At 36.3% G+C, this 18,438-nt stretch overlaps 1 protein-coding gene, 1 non-coding gene and 2 pseudogenes across 2 annotated transcripts; 3 read left to right on the top strand and 1 right to left on the bottom strand.

The window, feature by feature from the left end:
* Positions 1 to 2,696: 2,696 nt before the first annotated feature.
* LOC148207727 (protein C2-DOMAIN ABA-RELATED 4 pseudogene) lies at positions 2,697 to 3,307 on the top strand (annotated as a pseudogene).
* A 2,372-nt stretch (positions 3,308 to 5,679) lies between these two features.
* On the top strand, positions 5,680 to 13,688 carry LOC148207725 (protection of telomeres protein 1a-like; annotated as a pseudogene).
* LOC148207726 (small nucleolar RNA snoR113) lies at positions 5,978 to 6,076 on the top strand. Its single transcript, XR_015787699.1, has one exon. It is a non-coding gene; the product is annotated as a small nucleolar RNA snoR113 (small nucleolar RNA).
* Positions 13,689 to 13,776: 88 nt separating the features above from the next.
* LOC148207724 (ERAD-associated E3 ubiquitin-protein ligase component HRD3A-like) lies at positions 13,777 to 17,668 on the bottom strand. Its single transcript, XM_088118319.1, has 6 exons — positions 17,035 to 17,668; positions 16,321 to 16,809; positions 15,564 to 15,779; positions 14,817 to 15,140; positions 14,479 to 14,721; positions 13,777 to 14,329 (listed from the first exon to the last, which is right to left on the bottom strand). Exons 1-6 carry the CDS (start codon positions 17,575 to 17,577, stop codon positions 14,111 to 14,113), a joined length of 2,034 nt encoding a protein of 677 aa, XP_087974445.1. The 5' UTR covers positions 17,578 to 17,668; the 3' UTR covers positions 13,777 to 14,110.
* Between the last annotated feature and the right edge of the window lie 770 nt (positions 17,669 to 18,438).

Here is an 18,438-nt window from a genome sequence, read left to right as displayed (position 1 = left end):
AAAAAAAAAAAAAGTCACATCACTACTTTGATACTATTGAAAGTAAATTTTAAAATATTATGAAAATAGTACCTATATTATTTATATTGTAGAGTTTCAAACAGTTCGAAATTGAATAATTGATCTTAATAATGATAATGAACGTTTTCCCCACTTAACTATGTTGGGAATTACCCATTTTTTAGTGGTATTAATATTTAATTGAATATGCTTTCGCTTGTTTCAAAGAAAAAAAAAAATCGAATATGCTTGCCAATTGCCGGATGGGCTGGAATAGACAAAGAAAAGCCCAATTATAATTACGGCCCAAATCTAAAATCCGAGAGGATATCCAGGCCCGATAACATAAATTCGTTTTTTTCCCCAATAAACCACAAATAGCAGTGGTTAAAATCCCCGTCATTGGCACGTCGTTATCGAGTTTCCGATCACGAATGGCGGTTACCACTTACCGGTACCCTGGTTAGTAATTCATTCATGTAAAATTTCAGGTTTTATCGGCCAGATTACCAGAATCACCTGAATAAATTTAGGAAGCATCTGAGAAATATATCTCAAACTTCCCACCAATTCAAACTGCCGGTCGGAAGGAAGAAAACGGGGTTTTTTCTTTCCTCTTTATTTATTCATTATTAGTTTGAATATCTTGTCTTCCTCTGCGCCTCACGAATCCAACGGTGGAATCCGTCCGGCACCTGCCGGAGATTCTCGACTGACCAGATGAAGCCTCCGGCGGACAAAGTCGGGTATCCGCAGGCTGAACCTAAACTTGAGGGTGTGAATGAGATACGTTACATTTTTTATAAACTTGTATTCTAACCCTCTTGGCGTTAATTTATTTCTCGTGCTCCTCACTTATTTTTTTAAGGATAAAGAATAACGATAGTTAGTGATAGTAGCCATGAAAAATATTTTCAATTTGGCTTCACAATTTCAAAATCATTAGCAATAATAGCAGTAATAATAGCATAGCTTATATTGGCAATTACTTTCAAATTTTTTAAATTGATTCTTTATTATTCTCTTTCAATTTTTTTCCAACTATGATTCTTTATCTTTCCTTTCGTTTTTTGTTTTTCAACTCTATTCTCTACCATCTCTACCGCTACTTTATATCATTATATCTATCTACCAATGTCTTACCTTATTTTTCTCTTTCAATTTTTTTCCAACTCTAATTCTTTATTTTTCTCTTTCAATTTGTTTTCCAACTCGAGAGGTAGGAGAAGTAGAGAGACAGATCGAAGTAGAGGTAGATATATAAGGAAGAAATAACTCGAAAAAAGAAGAGGAGAGAAGCGAAAAGTGGATATATGAGTTGTAAAAAAATTAACTCAAGATTTTGATTTTGATACCAAAGAAAAAAAACTTAGGTGAATAAATGAAATTGAATAAAATTAATCGAGTAATTGCATTATTACCTAGAGAAATTGAGATATTCAAATTGGAAAAAAATTAAACTCGACATAAAAAAGGAAGAAACAGGAAGAAACAGTTAATAAATAACAGTGGAATAGAACAAACAAAAATAGCTAGAAAATTTGGTAAAGAAAAAACTTAGGGATTTTAAACGGCTAATAAAAGAAAATGGACAAAATGTAATTTCAATGGTGTCATTGTCCTTTCATTGATGCTTGTAACATTAGCATGTATTAAAAAATGACGTCGGCGTCGGTCCTTAATATTAGAAAAATATTTATAAAGATAAAATATAGCTACTAAAGTTGAAAATACAGTTAGGAATTTAGGATTTAGTTGGAATTCATTTCGTTAGGTTTTGTAGATCAATATCATATTATAAGGTGAAATAAGCTTAAAACTCTACCGGATTATATGCAATTTATATATAGAACATTTCAATCCTTAGATTTGTTTATACTCTCATATAATATATCTCCTCATGTTAATTTTTTACTTTTTGTCCATACTAACATAAACATAAATAAACTCATTAGGATTACATCATCAACCAAAGATAACACCACAAAATACTAAAATTATATTTTAATAACAATAATATTATTAACATTATTAACATTAAAAATTCTATCATATGGTTTAAGTAAGAGTTTCAATTGGATCCAAGAGTTTGAGCTTACAATTTCAAATTAATCATTGCCTAAATCTCACATGTTTATTTCCAATAGACAACATCAAATCATTCTATGTAAAATATATATATCATTAATATTGATGGTGAAGTTGTTTTGATGTTAAGATTAATGTTAGCTATATAACAGAGTGATCGTCCGCTCTGATCCCACTTCTTAAACACGGTTCTATGGTCGGTATCGTATCCTAGGGGATTAATCAAAAACAATAATAATTTTGAAACAAGTAAGGCTTAAAAAGTACTAAAGATTAAAAAAAAAAAAAAAAAAAGGCTAAAAGAGCGAGCGGCTGCTGCGACATTGGCGGGCGGTTGAGGCAACGCCCATAAAACAAGGTTAAATAAGGGCGTGGGAACGGATCTCCGGTGATGGTGATCGGGTCTACATTGTAGGTAGCTCCGGGAATCCCCACACTTGCAAGCCTCAGCGGAGTCCAATCCAGGCCCTAATTTTGCTTTTTCTTTTTTGATTTTTTTTTCAGAGAAAAAAAGAAAATTAGAGTTTTTTAATTGGTAAATTCTTAAAAAAAGAAAAAAGGGGGAAAAAAAAAAAGAAGAGGCCATACATATATAAAGAGAGGCAGAAGAGAGATGGGGGATTATAGTTGTTCAGAGAGCGGATCAGGTGAGGGAGGGCGTTCGTCATCCCTTATGGAGAGTTTATTGGGTCTTCTTCGGATTCGGATAATCCGCGGCGTGAACCTGGCGGTTCGCGACGTTCGCAGCAGCGACCCCTTACATCGTGGTCAAGCTGGCGAACCAGAAACTGAAGACGCGCGTGATAAAAAAGGACATCAACCCGGAATGGAACGAGGACCTAACTCTTTCCGTGACGACCCCAACGTGTCCGTGAAGTTGACCGTGTACGACCACGACACGTTTAGCATGGACGACAAGATGGGGGACGCAGAATTCGAGATAGGGCTACATAGAAGCCTTGAAGATGAATTTGGAAGGCCTACCCAGCGGCACCATCGTCTCCAAACTGCAGCCCAGCAGGCAGAATTGCCTTGCCCGAGGAGAGCCCCATCTGTGCAGGACGGCAAGGTTGTCCAGAACATCTGCCTCCGCCTCCGCAACGTCGAGTGCGGCGAAGTCGAGATCCAGTTGCAATGGATCGACCTTCCCGTTCCAAAGGTTTGTAAAAACGCACGCACACACGCACATCCACCGTGGATCTTACATCCTACATCCTAGATCCTGTTTTGTTTTGTACCATCTTCCTTTTTTCTCTTTACAAATTTTTGGTTCTGCCCACTCTAATTCCATTTCTTCCTTTTTTTCTTTCTCTGACCCATTATTACATTAATTACCACCGCGCGGCCCCGGCTAATTTATATTAATTAATAATAAGGGGATGGCGATGGATGGAAGTGGAAGGGTTTTGATGTTAATTATATTAATTAATTTGTATATATAGCTGCGTTGGTCACGTGCATGTCAGCACTGACGTCGTCGGAGGTGAGTGACGACAGTTGTATTGAAACGACAACGATGAGGAGGAGGAGGACGTCGAGTAATAAGGATGTGGATAATCCATACGACAGGCCGCCGCAAGTGCAAAACCGAAACCAAAGAGGGCGCTTGGACGTCCGTGTGTGGCGGCTCCCTGGCATGGTTCAGTATTTAAATCGCTTCAAGTCTACAATTCTTCTCCATCATTGTTTGTATAAGAGATGAAGAAGAAAAACGAGAGAGCTGTATTATCATTATTGGCAGCCCTGCAGGTGCGTGCGTTTTGGGTTAGGGTCACATATTCACATTATCTGATCTCGACGTGCGTGTTGTTTGTGTGCAAAAACTTAACAAATGCAAGCTACGGCTATCTCACACCAACGACTCATGCTTTCAAATATTATATATATATATATATATTATATATATGAGTTGCGTGTGTCTCCAATAAAGCTGGTTACCATACCATGTGTAGGATAGATAGAGAGGGAGAGAGAGATTTAATTTAATTATTTAGGGTTGTGTGTAGGCAACCATTTTTACCACACACGTGTTTGGTGTTGTATCAAACTTGAGGGGTAAATATAATTAATATGCCTTATGATCTACTCGTCACCGCACCCCCACAACGCAAAACTTAGGTTAAGGTTGTACGCGACCGCGCCCGCGCCCGCCTCGATATAGCTTAAAATTGGAAACTGGGCTTGGGTACCCACCCATTACAATATATATGGGCTCCAACGAGTATATATGTGTTTAATTTGCTTGTGACCCCGTGTGTATTATTATTATTATTATTATTTTTTTTGTTTTAAACAATTCCCAGCCACGACAATTTATATGTGTATGTTAATTCTAAGGTCACATGCATATATATACATTGAACCCTTTATGTTATAGTTGTATTTCATTAGTATATGCATTTATCTCCATGCGGGCTGTGGTTACAATATAATAAGATCATGTATTTAAAATAATAGAAAAAATACACACGCATATATATATATATATATATATATATATATATAAAAGATACTGGGTTTAAGATTAAATGTCGTCTAGAGTAGTCAAGAGCGTTCCTTTAGTTTATTGTTGACTTAGTACATGTTACTTTACTCATTCTCGACAATGCAGGTCGTCCCTTCATGCATTGACTATGCTATAATTAAATGATGTATAACTATACGTAAGTATTTGACTAATTACGTCTCCTAACATTTTAGGGCGTACTAATTAATACTTTTAACGAAGGGTATTAGATAATGCTTATTCATAAGTATATGTAATTAACATTAAAGAAATGTAATATAATATTTTTGTAAAAAATAAAAATGCAAATATAGAGTGTTATGCGGAAATTAGTACCGTATAAGAAAAATCTAAATACATATTTTAGTCCGTAATGTTAATTTTAATATTATTCAATTTAATCATCTCCATTGTTGTGCATGTTAAAATTATCCAATAATAACTTATACTACATAATATCAAGTGAATGGACAAGAATTTAGAGATAAGAAAAATGATAAGAGAGGACAATTTCTAATCTATCTTTTATTTTTTATAAAAAAATTAATGGTAGAAATTAAATTTTAAGTTTCATTATTTTAAGGATATTTTATCCCTACATGTTATAAAGAAATGGTTAAAATTTTAAGTTTTATCATACGGACTAGACACACTACAATGTATCACTTTCGGAGATCATTTCCTGTTAAGGATTTTTTTCTCCCATATATTTTTGTCGATTCACTGAATAGTTATGCAAATTTATTATTAGTCAACTATGGGACTAAATTAGAAAATGTTTGAATATAAACTATAAAATTAAATATTTTTTAAACAAAGTAAATTAAAAAAACACACAAACGAACCACTAAAAGTAAAAAACATATATATTTAGAAGAAAAGAAAAAAAAAAAAAGAACTACTACCGCTTGGCGCTTAGGGTTACATTTCCTAAACAAATAGGCGGGAAAATACAGCGGGAAATAGTTAAGAGAGAGAGAAATCACAGTCGAAGATAAAACCCTAAACCGGTCACAGGGTTTAGGAAATCCCACGGTCGACACAGGGGACTGAGGAAATGGAGAGCAGAGACGACGATATAATTCATGGAGATTAGGGATGCCATTGCCTCCATAAACCAGAAGGTGAACCTTATCGCCGTTATCATCGAGTTCGGCTTCCCCAGGCGAACTAAGGGCTGGTACTGATCCTCCTCTTTCTCCGCCATTGCAGCTCGCTTAACTGCATACATATGGATTTTGTTTCTCTGCGTGTCTCACTCCCATGAAATTGTAATCGATTGGACTCCAAACTCTGAAACATGTCGTTTTTTTAGTTATACTCAAGCATCTAGTATTTTGATGTCATCTATCTATCTCCATCCTCTCACGTATAATAATTGACTGGCAATGATGAAAAAAAGGCCGGACTTACGGCTGCTTCCGTTTGGTCGGTAGTAGAGAATGACGATATGTCTGCAGTAAGGTGTTTTTGCTGAGCCAGTTCTTATAATAGTATAACACTACACAGTTCGAGCGCTACATTCTTTCTATTGAGATGTAAGATCATCGAGTATCATAGTTTTCTCCCAATTTTTTCCGAATAGCTGATGGTTTGTAGTGGAAGTAGTAGTGTTCTTACATTCCTTCGTAGTAGTCTCAAGTGAGTGCGTTCTTGAAGGCTTCTTTTACTTAGTCTGATTTTATCTAACACAAAAACTCCTCTCTAAGTTTTTCTTCCTGCTTCCCACCCCCCTCATCTTTTGCTTTTTGTCTCTCTCTGTTGATTGGAAGATATGGACTGAGTGATACGTAAACTGTTCCAGCTGGTATTTCATATGTACCAGGATATGGACATATTTGATCTATATTTTCTCTGTCCAGTAGATAATCAAGGGTTTTTTTGTTTGATGGTTTCTAATGGAAGGGCACACTATTGGTTGTTCGCTACATGCAAAGGATCCCATTAGTTACCATAGATGCAGCGATATGATTACCATGACGAGTCTCTATCAGATAGTAAATTTTTTGATTTGATTGATCCATTCCTGGGAGTGGGAGCTCACGAGATATGTCAATTCAATTATCCACATTTTGTGTGATGACCTGGTCTAAACACTGGATCTTTCTTCTACTTGAAAGTCCAACCAATCAATTCATGGAACTTCATGTCACTTGGTCAATTAAATTTATTTATGATTCTTGGGTCATATAAATTACTCTTTTCACCATTCCCCCTATCTCTGCCTAGTAATTTTGTTAGTTTTGAGCTACAATTTGTTTCAGTAAGGTTCTGCCTACTTTGAGAGCACTTATAATTCTTTGGCAGATTACTTTTGTGCTGTAAAATTGTCGATCAATCTCAGCCAAAACCTGGAATTACTGCAAATATTTTTGCTGAAAGTTTGGAAAAGCTTCCCCATGTTGCTTCAGCAGGAGACATCATTCAACTCTCTCGTGTGTTGTGTATTCAAAAATTCTAAATCTTATGAAAATTTTATTTCAATGTTCTTTTCCTCATATATTTTGTTTATCTTTTCTTCTTTAGTATCTTGTTTTATTAGATCCTTTTGTTTAAGTGTCAAAATTTTCACTCACATTTTATTTTATTCAATCTGAGAGGGAGTAAAAATTGGTACTAACAATTTGGTGAATTTGCAATGAAGGAAAAAACAAATGGAAAACTGAAGTGAATGGATGATGGTACTGCTTATTTCACACCAAACAATATAAGATTATTGACTATTTTGTAGGACCTGATTTTTGGAATGAATATTTTTGTTGTTGTGAAGTATACATTTTTCTAGTCCTTATGTTGGGCTTCAATCTTGTATTCTCCTTTGTCATTTTATTCCTGACAATTATAATCGTTTCTACTGCTCAAGAAAAAATGAATGAATGGTATAGACTTGACTAGTTTGTCTGGTTGGTGAAGCCATTAATTTATAAGTAATTTTCTTTTCCACCTGTCTATCCCTATTGTCCGAAATCTTGGCTCCCGTTTTCTGAGCTTCATGTGGCATCATCATGACAAAACATGTTTGGTTTGCTCTTCTTAATTTGATTTTCACTTATGTAGCACTTACATATGTTTTTTAAAAATTTCTTGATATCAAGTCTCTTGTAGTATTCACTGGATGTGTGATGGGGTATTGGATGAATATTTGAACCTACTTATCTACTTGAGCAGTTGAGCTTTTTTCATAGACAATGTTTAGCTTTGTTTCCATTCTTAAAGGATATAAATGATAGGTGGTCAACGCCCTATCTCAGAAATCAAATGATAATTGCAGATGAAAACTCATCAAGGGGAAATATATGTTGTCTTCAACAAGAAGTTTTCTTCATTGCTTTATATGAAGGACAATATGGAACGAGCTTTCAACCATATGATGTTTCACCAAAATTTCAACCGAGAGATCTCGATAAGAAGTTTATTTTGAGTCTGAGAGATTGGCTTGTTGGTTTTGAACTTGATGAAGGTCTGTCAATTAAGTATTGAATTTATAAACGACCAGTGTAGTTCATTTGCATGATTAATTACAAACTATGAACTTTTGGCCTGTCATACAACGTCAAATTTTTACTTTTGTTTCCTGGGGCAAAGCATACCTTGTTTGATAGGCTCCCTTGGCAATAGTTTCACTTCTGATGTTTTGCCTTGATGAGTGGGAGAGGTAGCTGAACATGTACACAGTGCAGGAGATTTTGATCCTATTAAATGGAAAATAAACATGGAGGAAAATATAGCCGTTTCAATTGCTCTCTACATGGTGACTAATGTCTTAAGGTTTACCTTTCTATTTCCCAAGGAGTTGTTTTAAGTGCTTTCTTAGCTAAAATACGAAGAATATTAACTTAGGAAATATCAAAATTTGGTCTAATTTTTAAAAGAAGTCTTCAGCAATCAAATTTGGGTCAATTAACAATGTGCCTCTGTTTATAGACTAACAAATGCATGGATGTATATGTGTGTGTATATGTATATTGCCTGCATATGTGACCCTCGAATATCTAGCAGGATTATATGCCTTGACTTAAAATACGTTTGATTATCACTGAGTTTTGTAGGATCAACGAACTTTTCATTTGTGAGGGATATAAAGGAAAGCAGCATGTTAATTTGATCTGCAAGGTGAGGATCTATTCTGAAAAATATTTATAAGAAAATCAGTTACCTTATCCCTTCTTTTGGGTAGAAGTAATTTCATTGATGAGATGATTTACCTTAATAAATCAGAGGCAAAAAAACTAATGAATGTTAAGTTTCAGAATGGTATGCCATGCATCCTATTCTATCCCAGTTGGTCTAACTCTCTCTGTGACACATAGATTGTCTACATATGTAAGGATGCTCAGGATGGGGCTCTTGCTTTTGTCTGGGATGGAACTGATGCTCAACCAATTAGCATTGATACAAAGTGAGTTCAAGAAAGTGAAATTATTTAGTGTTAAAGCATCACATGTACAGTTGGATATTCAAATATTTATGATTGGTGTAGTTCATTTCCTGTGATGATGAATTGGTGGTTTTAAGTTACAGGTGTGTTAGCGATTGCATATCAAGAGTAAAGTGGTACAAGGGCTTGCTACCTCTATGATTGGTGTAGTTCATTTCCTGCCAGATCTTAAAATGAAGATTGTTGAAAACTTTTAGGATGAGTTTCGTGCTAACTTCCACTTAGGGTTTAGAAGAGACCCTAATGAGTTGAAAGTTATAGGGTTTTGAGAAACCTTAATGAGTTGAAAGTTGAATTATTAGTTCCACCTCATCTCTTTAATTAAAGAGCACAAACCTAATACTGTAGGTGTAGTCTTAGAGTATCGTCATCTCTGGCTCTTTAACTGTCTCTTTGCTTCATCATGTTATGGGTGTTTCTGAGCCACTTCCTAAAAGTTAATGCTAATTTTATTTGGAGATGCAACATCCCCAAAAAAAGTCAGGTTTCTATTTTGGACATTCTATCACATAATTAATACGTTGGCTAAATTTAAACTTACCTTCTTCCGTCTTGATGAAGAAAGAGGAAGTGGTAGATCACAATTTTTGTTGCTCATTCCTCTGCGTTTCTCTACCATGTTTCTTTGAGACAACTTTCTTCATGTTTCTATTATCAATTAGAGTACAAAAAGTTAGCCTTAAAAAGGTAGCCTGACTAGTAAGGGCATGAAGTCTCTGGTCAGAGGTCTCAAGTTCGAATCTTTTGGTTAGCTTAATACAAAAAATTCTTGATGTTTCTCGAGTCCAGGCCTTGGGGGTGGACATGGGTGCCCTTGGGTATAGGGGAGTAAATCTTCGACTCCAATAAAAACAAAACTAGAGTACCAACACTATGCCACATAGGAGAACAAGCAATTATTTATTAAAAAACTTGATAAAGGTTCATCTTACTTATTAAGACAAATAATCTGATCTTTCAACCTTGAACTCGACCATTGCTTGTTCCACCAATTCCTTAGACAAAGAATATTTGATAAAAGGTCTATCTTATTTATGATGGTCAACGATACTCTTGAATGATATTTCATCCTTGATTTCATGGTCAATAAAAGATTTATACTTTTTTTTTTCCTTTTCTCTTTCTCGTGGGAGGGAGAATCTTTTTGTGACTTATGTAAATGCCATTAGTTGAAACTTCTTAAATGCACCATCAGGCATTAAGTTGATGAACTTTAATTATTATTTTTTAATAGAAACTGGGAGATTCAAATGCTAAATATCTATTATCATACCTTTTATTGAGGTTGTATTAAGGTGGGCTTGGTTAATAATTAGCCATGAACCAGGTTGGCAAATGAAATTGACAATGCGCATCAATTGGACCAATGTTGCCAAGAGATAAGTTATGCACGTTACCTTCAGTTGGCTCTATCTTGAGGTTAATTTTGACAAAGGGACTGAGAAGCAGAGTCTATGCGTGCTTGAGTCTGGTAAATGGTGAAATTTATTATTATGTCCTATGTGAAATGCAAGTTGGATTCTTCCAAATTGTGGTGACAGCATTTTCGAAGCTTCGATATATGCCAGAGGAGGATCATGCTATACAGGCACGCCAAAGGTTAACTTTCCATGATTTCATCTTTAGATAAAATGCACGTTAGACACATACTTGACTTTTTTATCTAAAGGTTTTGATGCATTATGACATTTAATTATTAGATCATACGAGGAACGTTTAGCATCAGAAGTGGGTAGAATTTCTTTTTGGAGCTTCCTTGGCCTTCACCCATTACAGGTTTGAACTTTCTATATTTCATGAAACTGCATTTAATGCGTTGTTTGCGTTGATTGTGAGTTAGTTATTATTTATGATGCTCATAATTTCACTTAGAATTTCTTCTAGTTGCAATATGCTGATTTTCTTGTTCACTCTACAGAGGTGGACTACAATGATGAGCCGTTTGTCACATTGATGTTGTTTAACATATCCAAAGGTATTGCATCTCTCTGTTGGGTTGTTGGTTGTGTGGAAAATTTTATTTTCTTAATGGTTTATATACTTCTGAAATTTGTAGGATGTTCCGTTAGCTATTTGAACAGAAAGTATTTATATCTAGTGTCCCTGTCCTTGCATTTTCGATATAAGTAAGTAGTGCTTGGCAAAATTTTCATGTGCTTCCTTGTTTTGATTAAGGGTGATGTACTTTAATGGATGTCGTAAATTGTTTACGTATAAAGTACCGGCACCATTTTTGGTTTACTGTTGGTGTTGTGCACCGACACAGCTCTTGACATGTGTCTGGCATGCTAATTTGAGTGACCAATTGTTTTTTATTTTTATTTTATTTTTATTTTATTTTCTGACATGTGAAGAAATGTCCATGACATGTGGGAACACGTGGACACGGTTGTAAGGTAAAGAACAGAAAATTATTATATTAATGAAGTCCAATAAGCCCACTTAGAAAATATAACTAAATCCTAAAAAATAGGGGGGCCTCACTGCATCAGCTATCCACGATTTTGTCTACTTCTCATCAAATTGTTTCCTCCATTTTTTCTTCAACATTGTCTTCCTCAAGGCCGTCACCCTGGTCTGAGAGAGGGAATCTCATGCTCGCACACTTCCCTCTTGTCTATGTGAGGAGAGAGATAGCACCAGATCTTACTTTCCCACCTCTTTGACTAAGAAAATAATGATTTGGATCTTGTTGCCCCAAAGAAGAGAGGCATAACCGAATGCACCATGGAGCTTCTTTTATATATGTATGTCTTTCATGTAACTAAATCTACATTTTAAAGTATAACAGTTACACTATGTCAAGTTTTACATTATACACATATTTGAAAAACTAACGTGTCCCTAACATGTCATATTCTACCTTTTAAGAAATTGATGTGTTGTGTTGGTACCGTGTCTATGTTGCATGTCCATGCTTTTAGTTGTTTACAAAATGACTGTTCTTTTTTTTTTTTTGCACTATCTCATCCGAAGGTTCAAATATTCCGATGATCTATGTTCCTAGGCAGTATGATTGGAAGATGGCCGCTTCTGTAACTTGATTATGGATGTATTTGAGAGGAGACTTGTTCTATTTTCAAATATTTTAAAATCCTTATTTGCCTTTCTCAAAATGATTTCTGTTATGCATTTGATGCCTGCAGTAGAGTCACCCGTGCTGGGTGCTTTGTGCTATGCTTATTGTAGTACCCCTTGCAAACTGCTTGACTTTATTCCTTGATCATTAAGTTCACACTCGACAGGTGACTGCAAAATTTAAATGTGTAGTTCGAGTTGTGGCTGTATATCCATTACAGGCCAAGGACTTCTGCTCTCCTGAAGGGACCTACCGGGTTAGGCTGAGCCTAGAAGATTCAACTGCAAGAATTCATGCCTTATTGTATGCGGAAGATGGAGTAAGAGTCTTTTTACCATTTACGCCACCTCAATTCTGGGATTGGTTACTTTCCATTCACACAGAACTTAGAGGAAAGTAAATTGATGTTCTGGTTTCTTATTAATGATATTTACTTGAGATTTATTAGTTTCCGTTCACAGAGAACTTAAAAGAAGTTGTGGATGATCTGATTCCTCACTAATGATATTACTGACAAACAGAGGAATGTCACTTAATCTATAGAAGATTAGGTGTGCTCGCAAGTAGCACCTAACTTCTATATGGAGAAACACAGGAAAAGAATTCTCTGATTGTATGAAATTTACTATAGTCAAGTCCAGACAACCAGACAACCAATTAGAGTTAAATGCAGATTAGTATAATAGCAAACATTAGTAAACCATAACTATTAAGCTTCCTCAAATCCTAGTTCGTAATGCATTTCACTTTCAAGATGTGTCGTTTGTAAGACTGCTTGATCTACTATATCAATTAGAACTTGTGCGCTCTACTGATAATATGATGTTACTAATTTGGAGTTCATGAGTTGTTAGAAATTAACCCATGTCCTTGTGAAAAATTGTACTAACCTTTTTCTTGTATTTCATTAGCAGGCCTTTATTTTGGCCGAAGGATCAAGGAAATAATATTTGTGACATAATGCACTTTATAAACCTTTTCCTTGATTTTGCTTGCAATACTACAAATGTGCATTTCTTTCCCTCAGTTCATGACAACAATTCCTAAATATTGGCTGTAGTTGTACATATTGACACTCTTTTGATTGTTTTGTTCACATGTTGTCATAATCCGCTGAAGTGCAAATTCTTTGATGGCCATCCATCGGTCGACGCTCTAACAAGGAAGCGAAACAAATTACTTGGAGTTTCAGCAAGCGGGGAAAATGAGGCCAGCATAAGAAATCCTCCTTGGGTGCAGTGCTGCTTGAAATCTTATTACCTCAATAAACAAGATTTGTGGGGAAGTAGACGGTACAGACTGTTTGGCACTCGGCTAGTGGTAGTAGATTAATAGAATAGGTGGAACAGTGGCCTAACTGATCAAACTTTGGGAAAAACAACTTGCTTTTGTGGCATTTCAGATATTTATTAGAATTAGCAGCAGACAAAGTGGAAGAATGCCAAGTGGTCAAACTGTGGGAAAATAAGCTTGTTTTTTGGCATTTCAGATATTTATATTTCATAGCTGTAAATATTTTTCTGTTTCCGAAAAGAAAAAGGTTGTAAATTTTGCATGGCGTCGAATATTTGCACCCAGTTGACACTTGCAGAATTGGATCACAGTTGGATATCATTACACGATGAAAATTAAGTTTCGCGCCAATTAATCGAGATTGCCTGCTAGTTATGAGTAAGTCCTTTAAGATTCCTATTCAAATAAATTTGATTAGTTTCAGCATAACACAAAGTGCTACCTCGTACAAATCTACAATGGAACTGTCACGTAACAAATAAATCACTAAGAAAAAAAATCCTCGTTTTCTATGATCAAGGTTTTGAAATTCCTCCTGTAATCTGGGTTGTGAAAAATCCCTAGAACGCAAAAGCTCTTTCCACGCAGTTGAGTTATAGTTCCTGTACAGGTTCTCATACCTCTCATTAAGGAGGGAAAAGGAAGAAAATGAGCATTGATGAATTCAATCAAAAGTACAGGATGTGGGCATGGGCATGGGCGTCGGTTAATTTTGTGCAGCGATGTGGGCATTGGGATGGGGTGGCGCAGCCTCAGCAGCAACACGAACAGCTGCATGCCTCCGTTGCCGCTCTCTAAGATATAGCACAGTAAGGAGGCACACAAACAGGGTCAGAATTGTTGCATTTCCTTCCTCCAAGAGTACGTTCTCCACCCATGCGTCGATTTTAGGATAGACTTCTGGCAACGAATCAATCACATGGACCTATTCACAACATCATAACACCCTCATTTGATTTTTAAATCATCCAATAAAGCAGAGCAGGAAGAAATATCTCAAAATCTACTGGTGCCTAGAAGCTAAGGTACTCTTGCAAGACAAAAGCATTAAGAAGAGAAGTTCATTAAACCCACCATAAAACTGTCGGCACGATTCTTTCTTAACCACAGGCTTGCTAGGGCCAGCTTGACTGGTAATTTTGCAGCTGGGTCGAGTTCCAGAGCTTGATCGTAGTAACGCTTGGCTAGGTGGAGATCAAACGGAAGGCCTAGGCCATGTTCGTGCATGTAACCAAGGTTGAACATGGCTTGTGCATTTAGTTGGGATTTGGCATGCATGTATGCTTCTGCAGCACGATCATAATCTACCTCAGTTCCCTGAGTAGAAGTGAAATGTATAAAAATGAAAACCTCAAACATATGATTTAGATAAAATTTAACAAATATGTTGTTCACGCACTCCCATAACATACCCGACCATAGTAATATGCATCCCCAATCAGCAAAGCGGCATGTTCGTTGCCCTGCTCAGATGCTTGCCACCATAGAGAATGAGCTCTCTGATGTCTTTCTGCATCTGTGCAAAAGCCAGATTCCCCCATACACATGCTTTGTTCTCCATATTTGTCAAGTATCCATGCTGCATTGCTTTGTGCCACCTCATATCCTAGCTCAGCCATTCTTGCATACAAGAAGAATGCCTTGCCAATATCACTTTTCAGATATGATTCCAATGCCCATCTAGACAATGAACTCCAAGGCCCCCGTTCAGCAACTAATTTGTATAATGCACTAGCCTGCAACCACGAGATTTCAATTATATGCAGTATGCGTGGCCTATATCATCCCTGGTAATAAGTCCAGAGAATTTTAGAATGTTTCCTCCAGAAAGACCAATATAAACCAGGTAAAATAAGGAAATATAGAAGCAAGACATTTTGTAAAGCTTTCAAGTTCAACGTGTATGAATCAGTTGAGAAACTTTCCAAGAATTAGTAGAAATCGACAATAATGCATATTAAAAAAAAAAAAATCATGCCACGAGGGTAAAAACACTAAAGTGTCAAGTTACAGCTTTCACACTCCAATGGAGGCTGGTTTCAAAAGCCTTATAACAACCCAACATTTTAAACATTCAAGGGTTAAATCAAAGCCCAAAACCAATCTGCTGATTATAGAAAGAACGGGATAGACTTTGAAACGTAGTTGAGTGAACTTACCATAGCAATATTCCTCTTAAGCCCAACACCAGTATGAAACATCTTTGCCAGCTGGTAGAATGCCTTTGGTTGTCCAGCATTAGCAGCCACTATAAAATGATTACATGCCTTCTTCACATCTCGCTTTACTCCAATTCCTTTAAGATACATAACTCCAAGATTATAGTGACCACCAGACTCCTCGTTATTGGCAGCTTTCTCAAAGTACTCCTTGGCCTATATTAAAGGATGTAGCATTTGGGGGACATGCAATGAAGATGTGTTATAAGCGATGTGGGCAGAGTGAATTGGAGGGGAAAAAAAAGAGAAGTAAAATTCAGGTGCCACATTTACATGTGTTAAGTTAAGAAATCAGCATTTAGCATATGAAATACAAAGAAAAGGATAGCCATTCAAAAGATGCATTGATATCCAAATAATAGAAGAAAAAAAACATGAAAATGAGCCACCAGATTTCTGTGGGCACAAGTGAACTAAAAAAACAATATGAAATACTTCAAAAATTGATCATCTTTCCAGTACGAATTTAATACACAATTAAAAATTTAAATCAAATCATCTCTAATTCACTTATTTATGCAGGAAAAATTGTATTGCCAGAAGTTCGGTGGGTTAAGTAAATGGTATCTATCTGTCCTCTGAAAAATGGGGGGAGGAAAAAAAAACAGACAGCTCCGTCACAGAATTGCAGCTACATAAGGAGACAGAAAATCGAAGTTTAAATAGTAATTGCCACAGAGTATTATGGTAATCTTACCTTGGTAAAGTTTTTCTCCACTCCATAACCCTTGACGTACAAATATCCCATACCATTGTAAGCAGAAAATGATGGCTGCTTGGATGCAAGAGTTAGCCATTGAAGCGCCTTGGTATAATTCCTCTCGACTCCAGCACCCCTTGCGTATATCTCTCCAAGCAGTTCCATAGACCTTGGTTCACCTTTCTCCACGGCCTTTGAAAACCACGACAATGCTTTGGCATGATCACGCCTCAACCCTCTCAATCCGAAGTAGTAAAATAGCCCAATTCTATACATAGCCCCAGCATTTCCTTTCTGCGCTTGATATTCCAAAATTTGGAAGTCCTCGTCCTCCTCTCCTCGAGACTTCCTTAAGGCATCCTTGTTTTCCTCGGCTCCATTATGGATTCTCACAGGTTCAATAACTGGAGAATCCTTTGAAACTAATAAACTATTAATGGCTACCTCTGCTAATTCAGCATAAAGCTTGACTGCTTTCTCATACATCTGCAACCAAGCAAGGTTTGCCCCATTGGAAAAAACGATAAACAAAAGGAATTGGATGCATTAACATATTTAGAATAACTTTTCATTAGAAACTTTTTTTTTTAATTATTTTTATTTTTTTCTGAATGTTGATTCAAACCCAATATATCCATATAGGCCTAGAGACAAAACAAAAATTCGTCGAGTAATTAGACGGAATTCAATAATTGAAGTTCTCGCACTTACTTCTTGCCTGAAGTAAATATACGCAATTGCCATCTTAGATTGCTTGTTCCCTTCAGCGGCGAAATAGTGATACATAAAGGCCTTAGCTTTATTCGTCTCCTTCATTATCCCCATCCCATACAATAACCCTAGCACCGATTGGGCGTGCGGATCCCCAGTCTCCGTAGCAAGTTGATCAACCTCTGCCACCGCATCCTCCATCGATCTGAGGTCCCCCAAGGTGGCCGCCGACATCATTTTCGCTAACGCAGAATAGTAGAGATCATCGGGGGCGTCGGGGCCGGAGGCGGGGGAATCCGGTTCGAAAATGGGGCGCCAAGAACCGGGGTCGAGCTCCTCATCGGACTTGTGAGATTCGGGTTCACCAAACTCGTCCCACTCGGCGGCGTCGGAGTTGGCAGAATCCGACGAGTCGTCGGCTGGCGGAGCATCCTTGAGGTCATCTTGGGAGATGACGATGAGGAAAGGACGAGCGTTTATGAATAGAGAGTATAAACATAGGAACAGGAAAATTAACTGAAGCCTACGAGTTCGTAGTTGCATTCTATTCTCTCTTTGGTTCCGCAGAGAACTCGAAGAAGAAGAAGAAGAAGAAGCTGGAGAATTCGCGAGACAGAACCACCATTTGATGCAAACAAAAACGACGACGTCCAACGCTTGCACGTCATATACCATCATTGAGCCAATCATAATTCGCCACGTAACCATCATTGATCTTGGATATTGATGGAGTACAAGAGGTGCAATAGAAACCATGTACTGCAAAAATTGTTCATTAAAAGCATTTTATACACTATTTAAAATGCTAAATTAATAAAAAAACCACATCAATTTTTCCATTTATTTAAAATATATATATATCATCGCTTTAATACTATGTTTGACCTTTTAACGTGAAGTTTGACTGAAAACACTAAACTAACAATAAATTTATTTGACATTTAAGGTGCTCAATCGTGTATTTATAATTTACGAACTCTAGATAATTAGCAACATATCTTGGTCGCTAAGTTAAATTTACGCATCAAATCGAACATAGCTCAAGTGGTTAATGCACCTATTTCGGACAAAAGATTATGAGTTTGAATCCCCACCCCACATGTACAATTGAATCTAAAGAAATCAATATTCAATATCAAACTGCTAAACTCACAAATTTAACCAAAATAAATTGAAATATTAGGTCCAAAGTTTAGAGAAAAATTTATTTATTTTCACCTATACAAAAACAAAGATATTGTTTTTATAATTTATACGTCATGAATTTAAGATTTTTTTTTTAAATTTTGTTTGAAAGAATGAATTTAAGATTAAATGGAGGGATCATCTCACAAATTCATTATATTTTTAAATGGAGGGGCCGTTGGCAAATTCGTTATATTCATAAGTGGAGGGGTCATCTTG

Source organism: Momordica charantia, unplaced genomic scaffold (genome assembly GCF_013281855.1).
Source record: "Momordica charantia cultivar OHB3-1 unplaced genomic scaffold, Mcharantia_2.0 BLBB01000099.1, whole genome shotgun sequence".
NCBI lineage: Eukaryota > Viridiplantae > Streptophyta > Magnoliopsida > Cucurbitales > Cucurbitaceae > Momordica > Momordica charantia.
The sequence above is the reverse complement of the archived record's forward strand: the minus strand, read 5'-3'. Positions and strand labels throughout refer to the sequence as shown.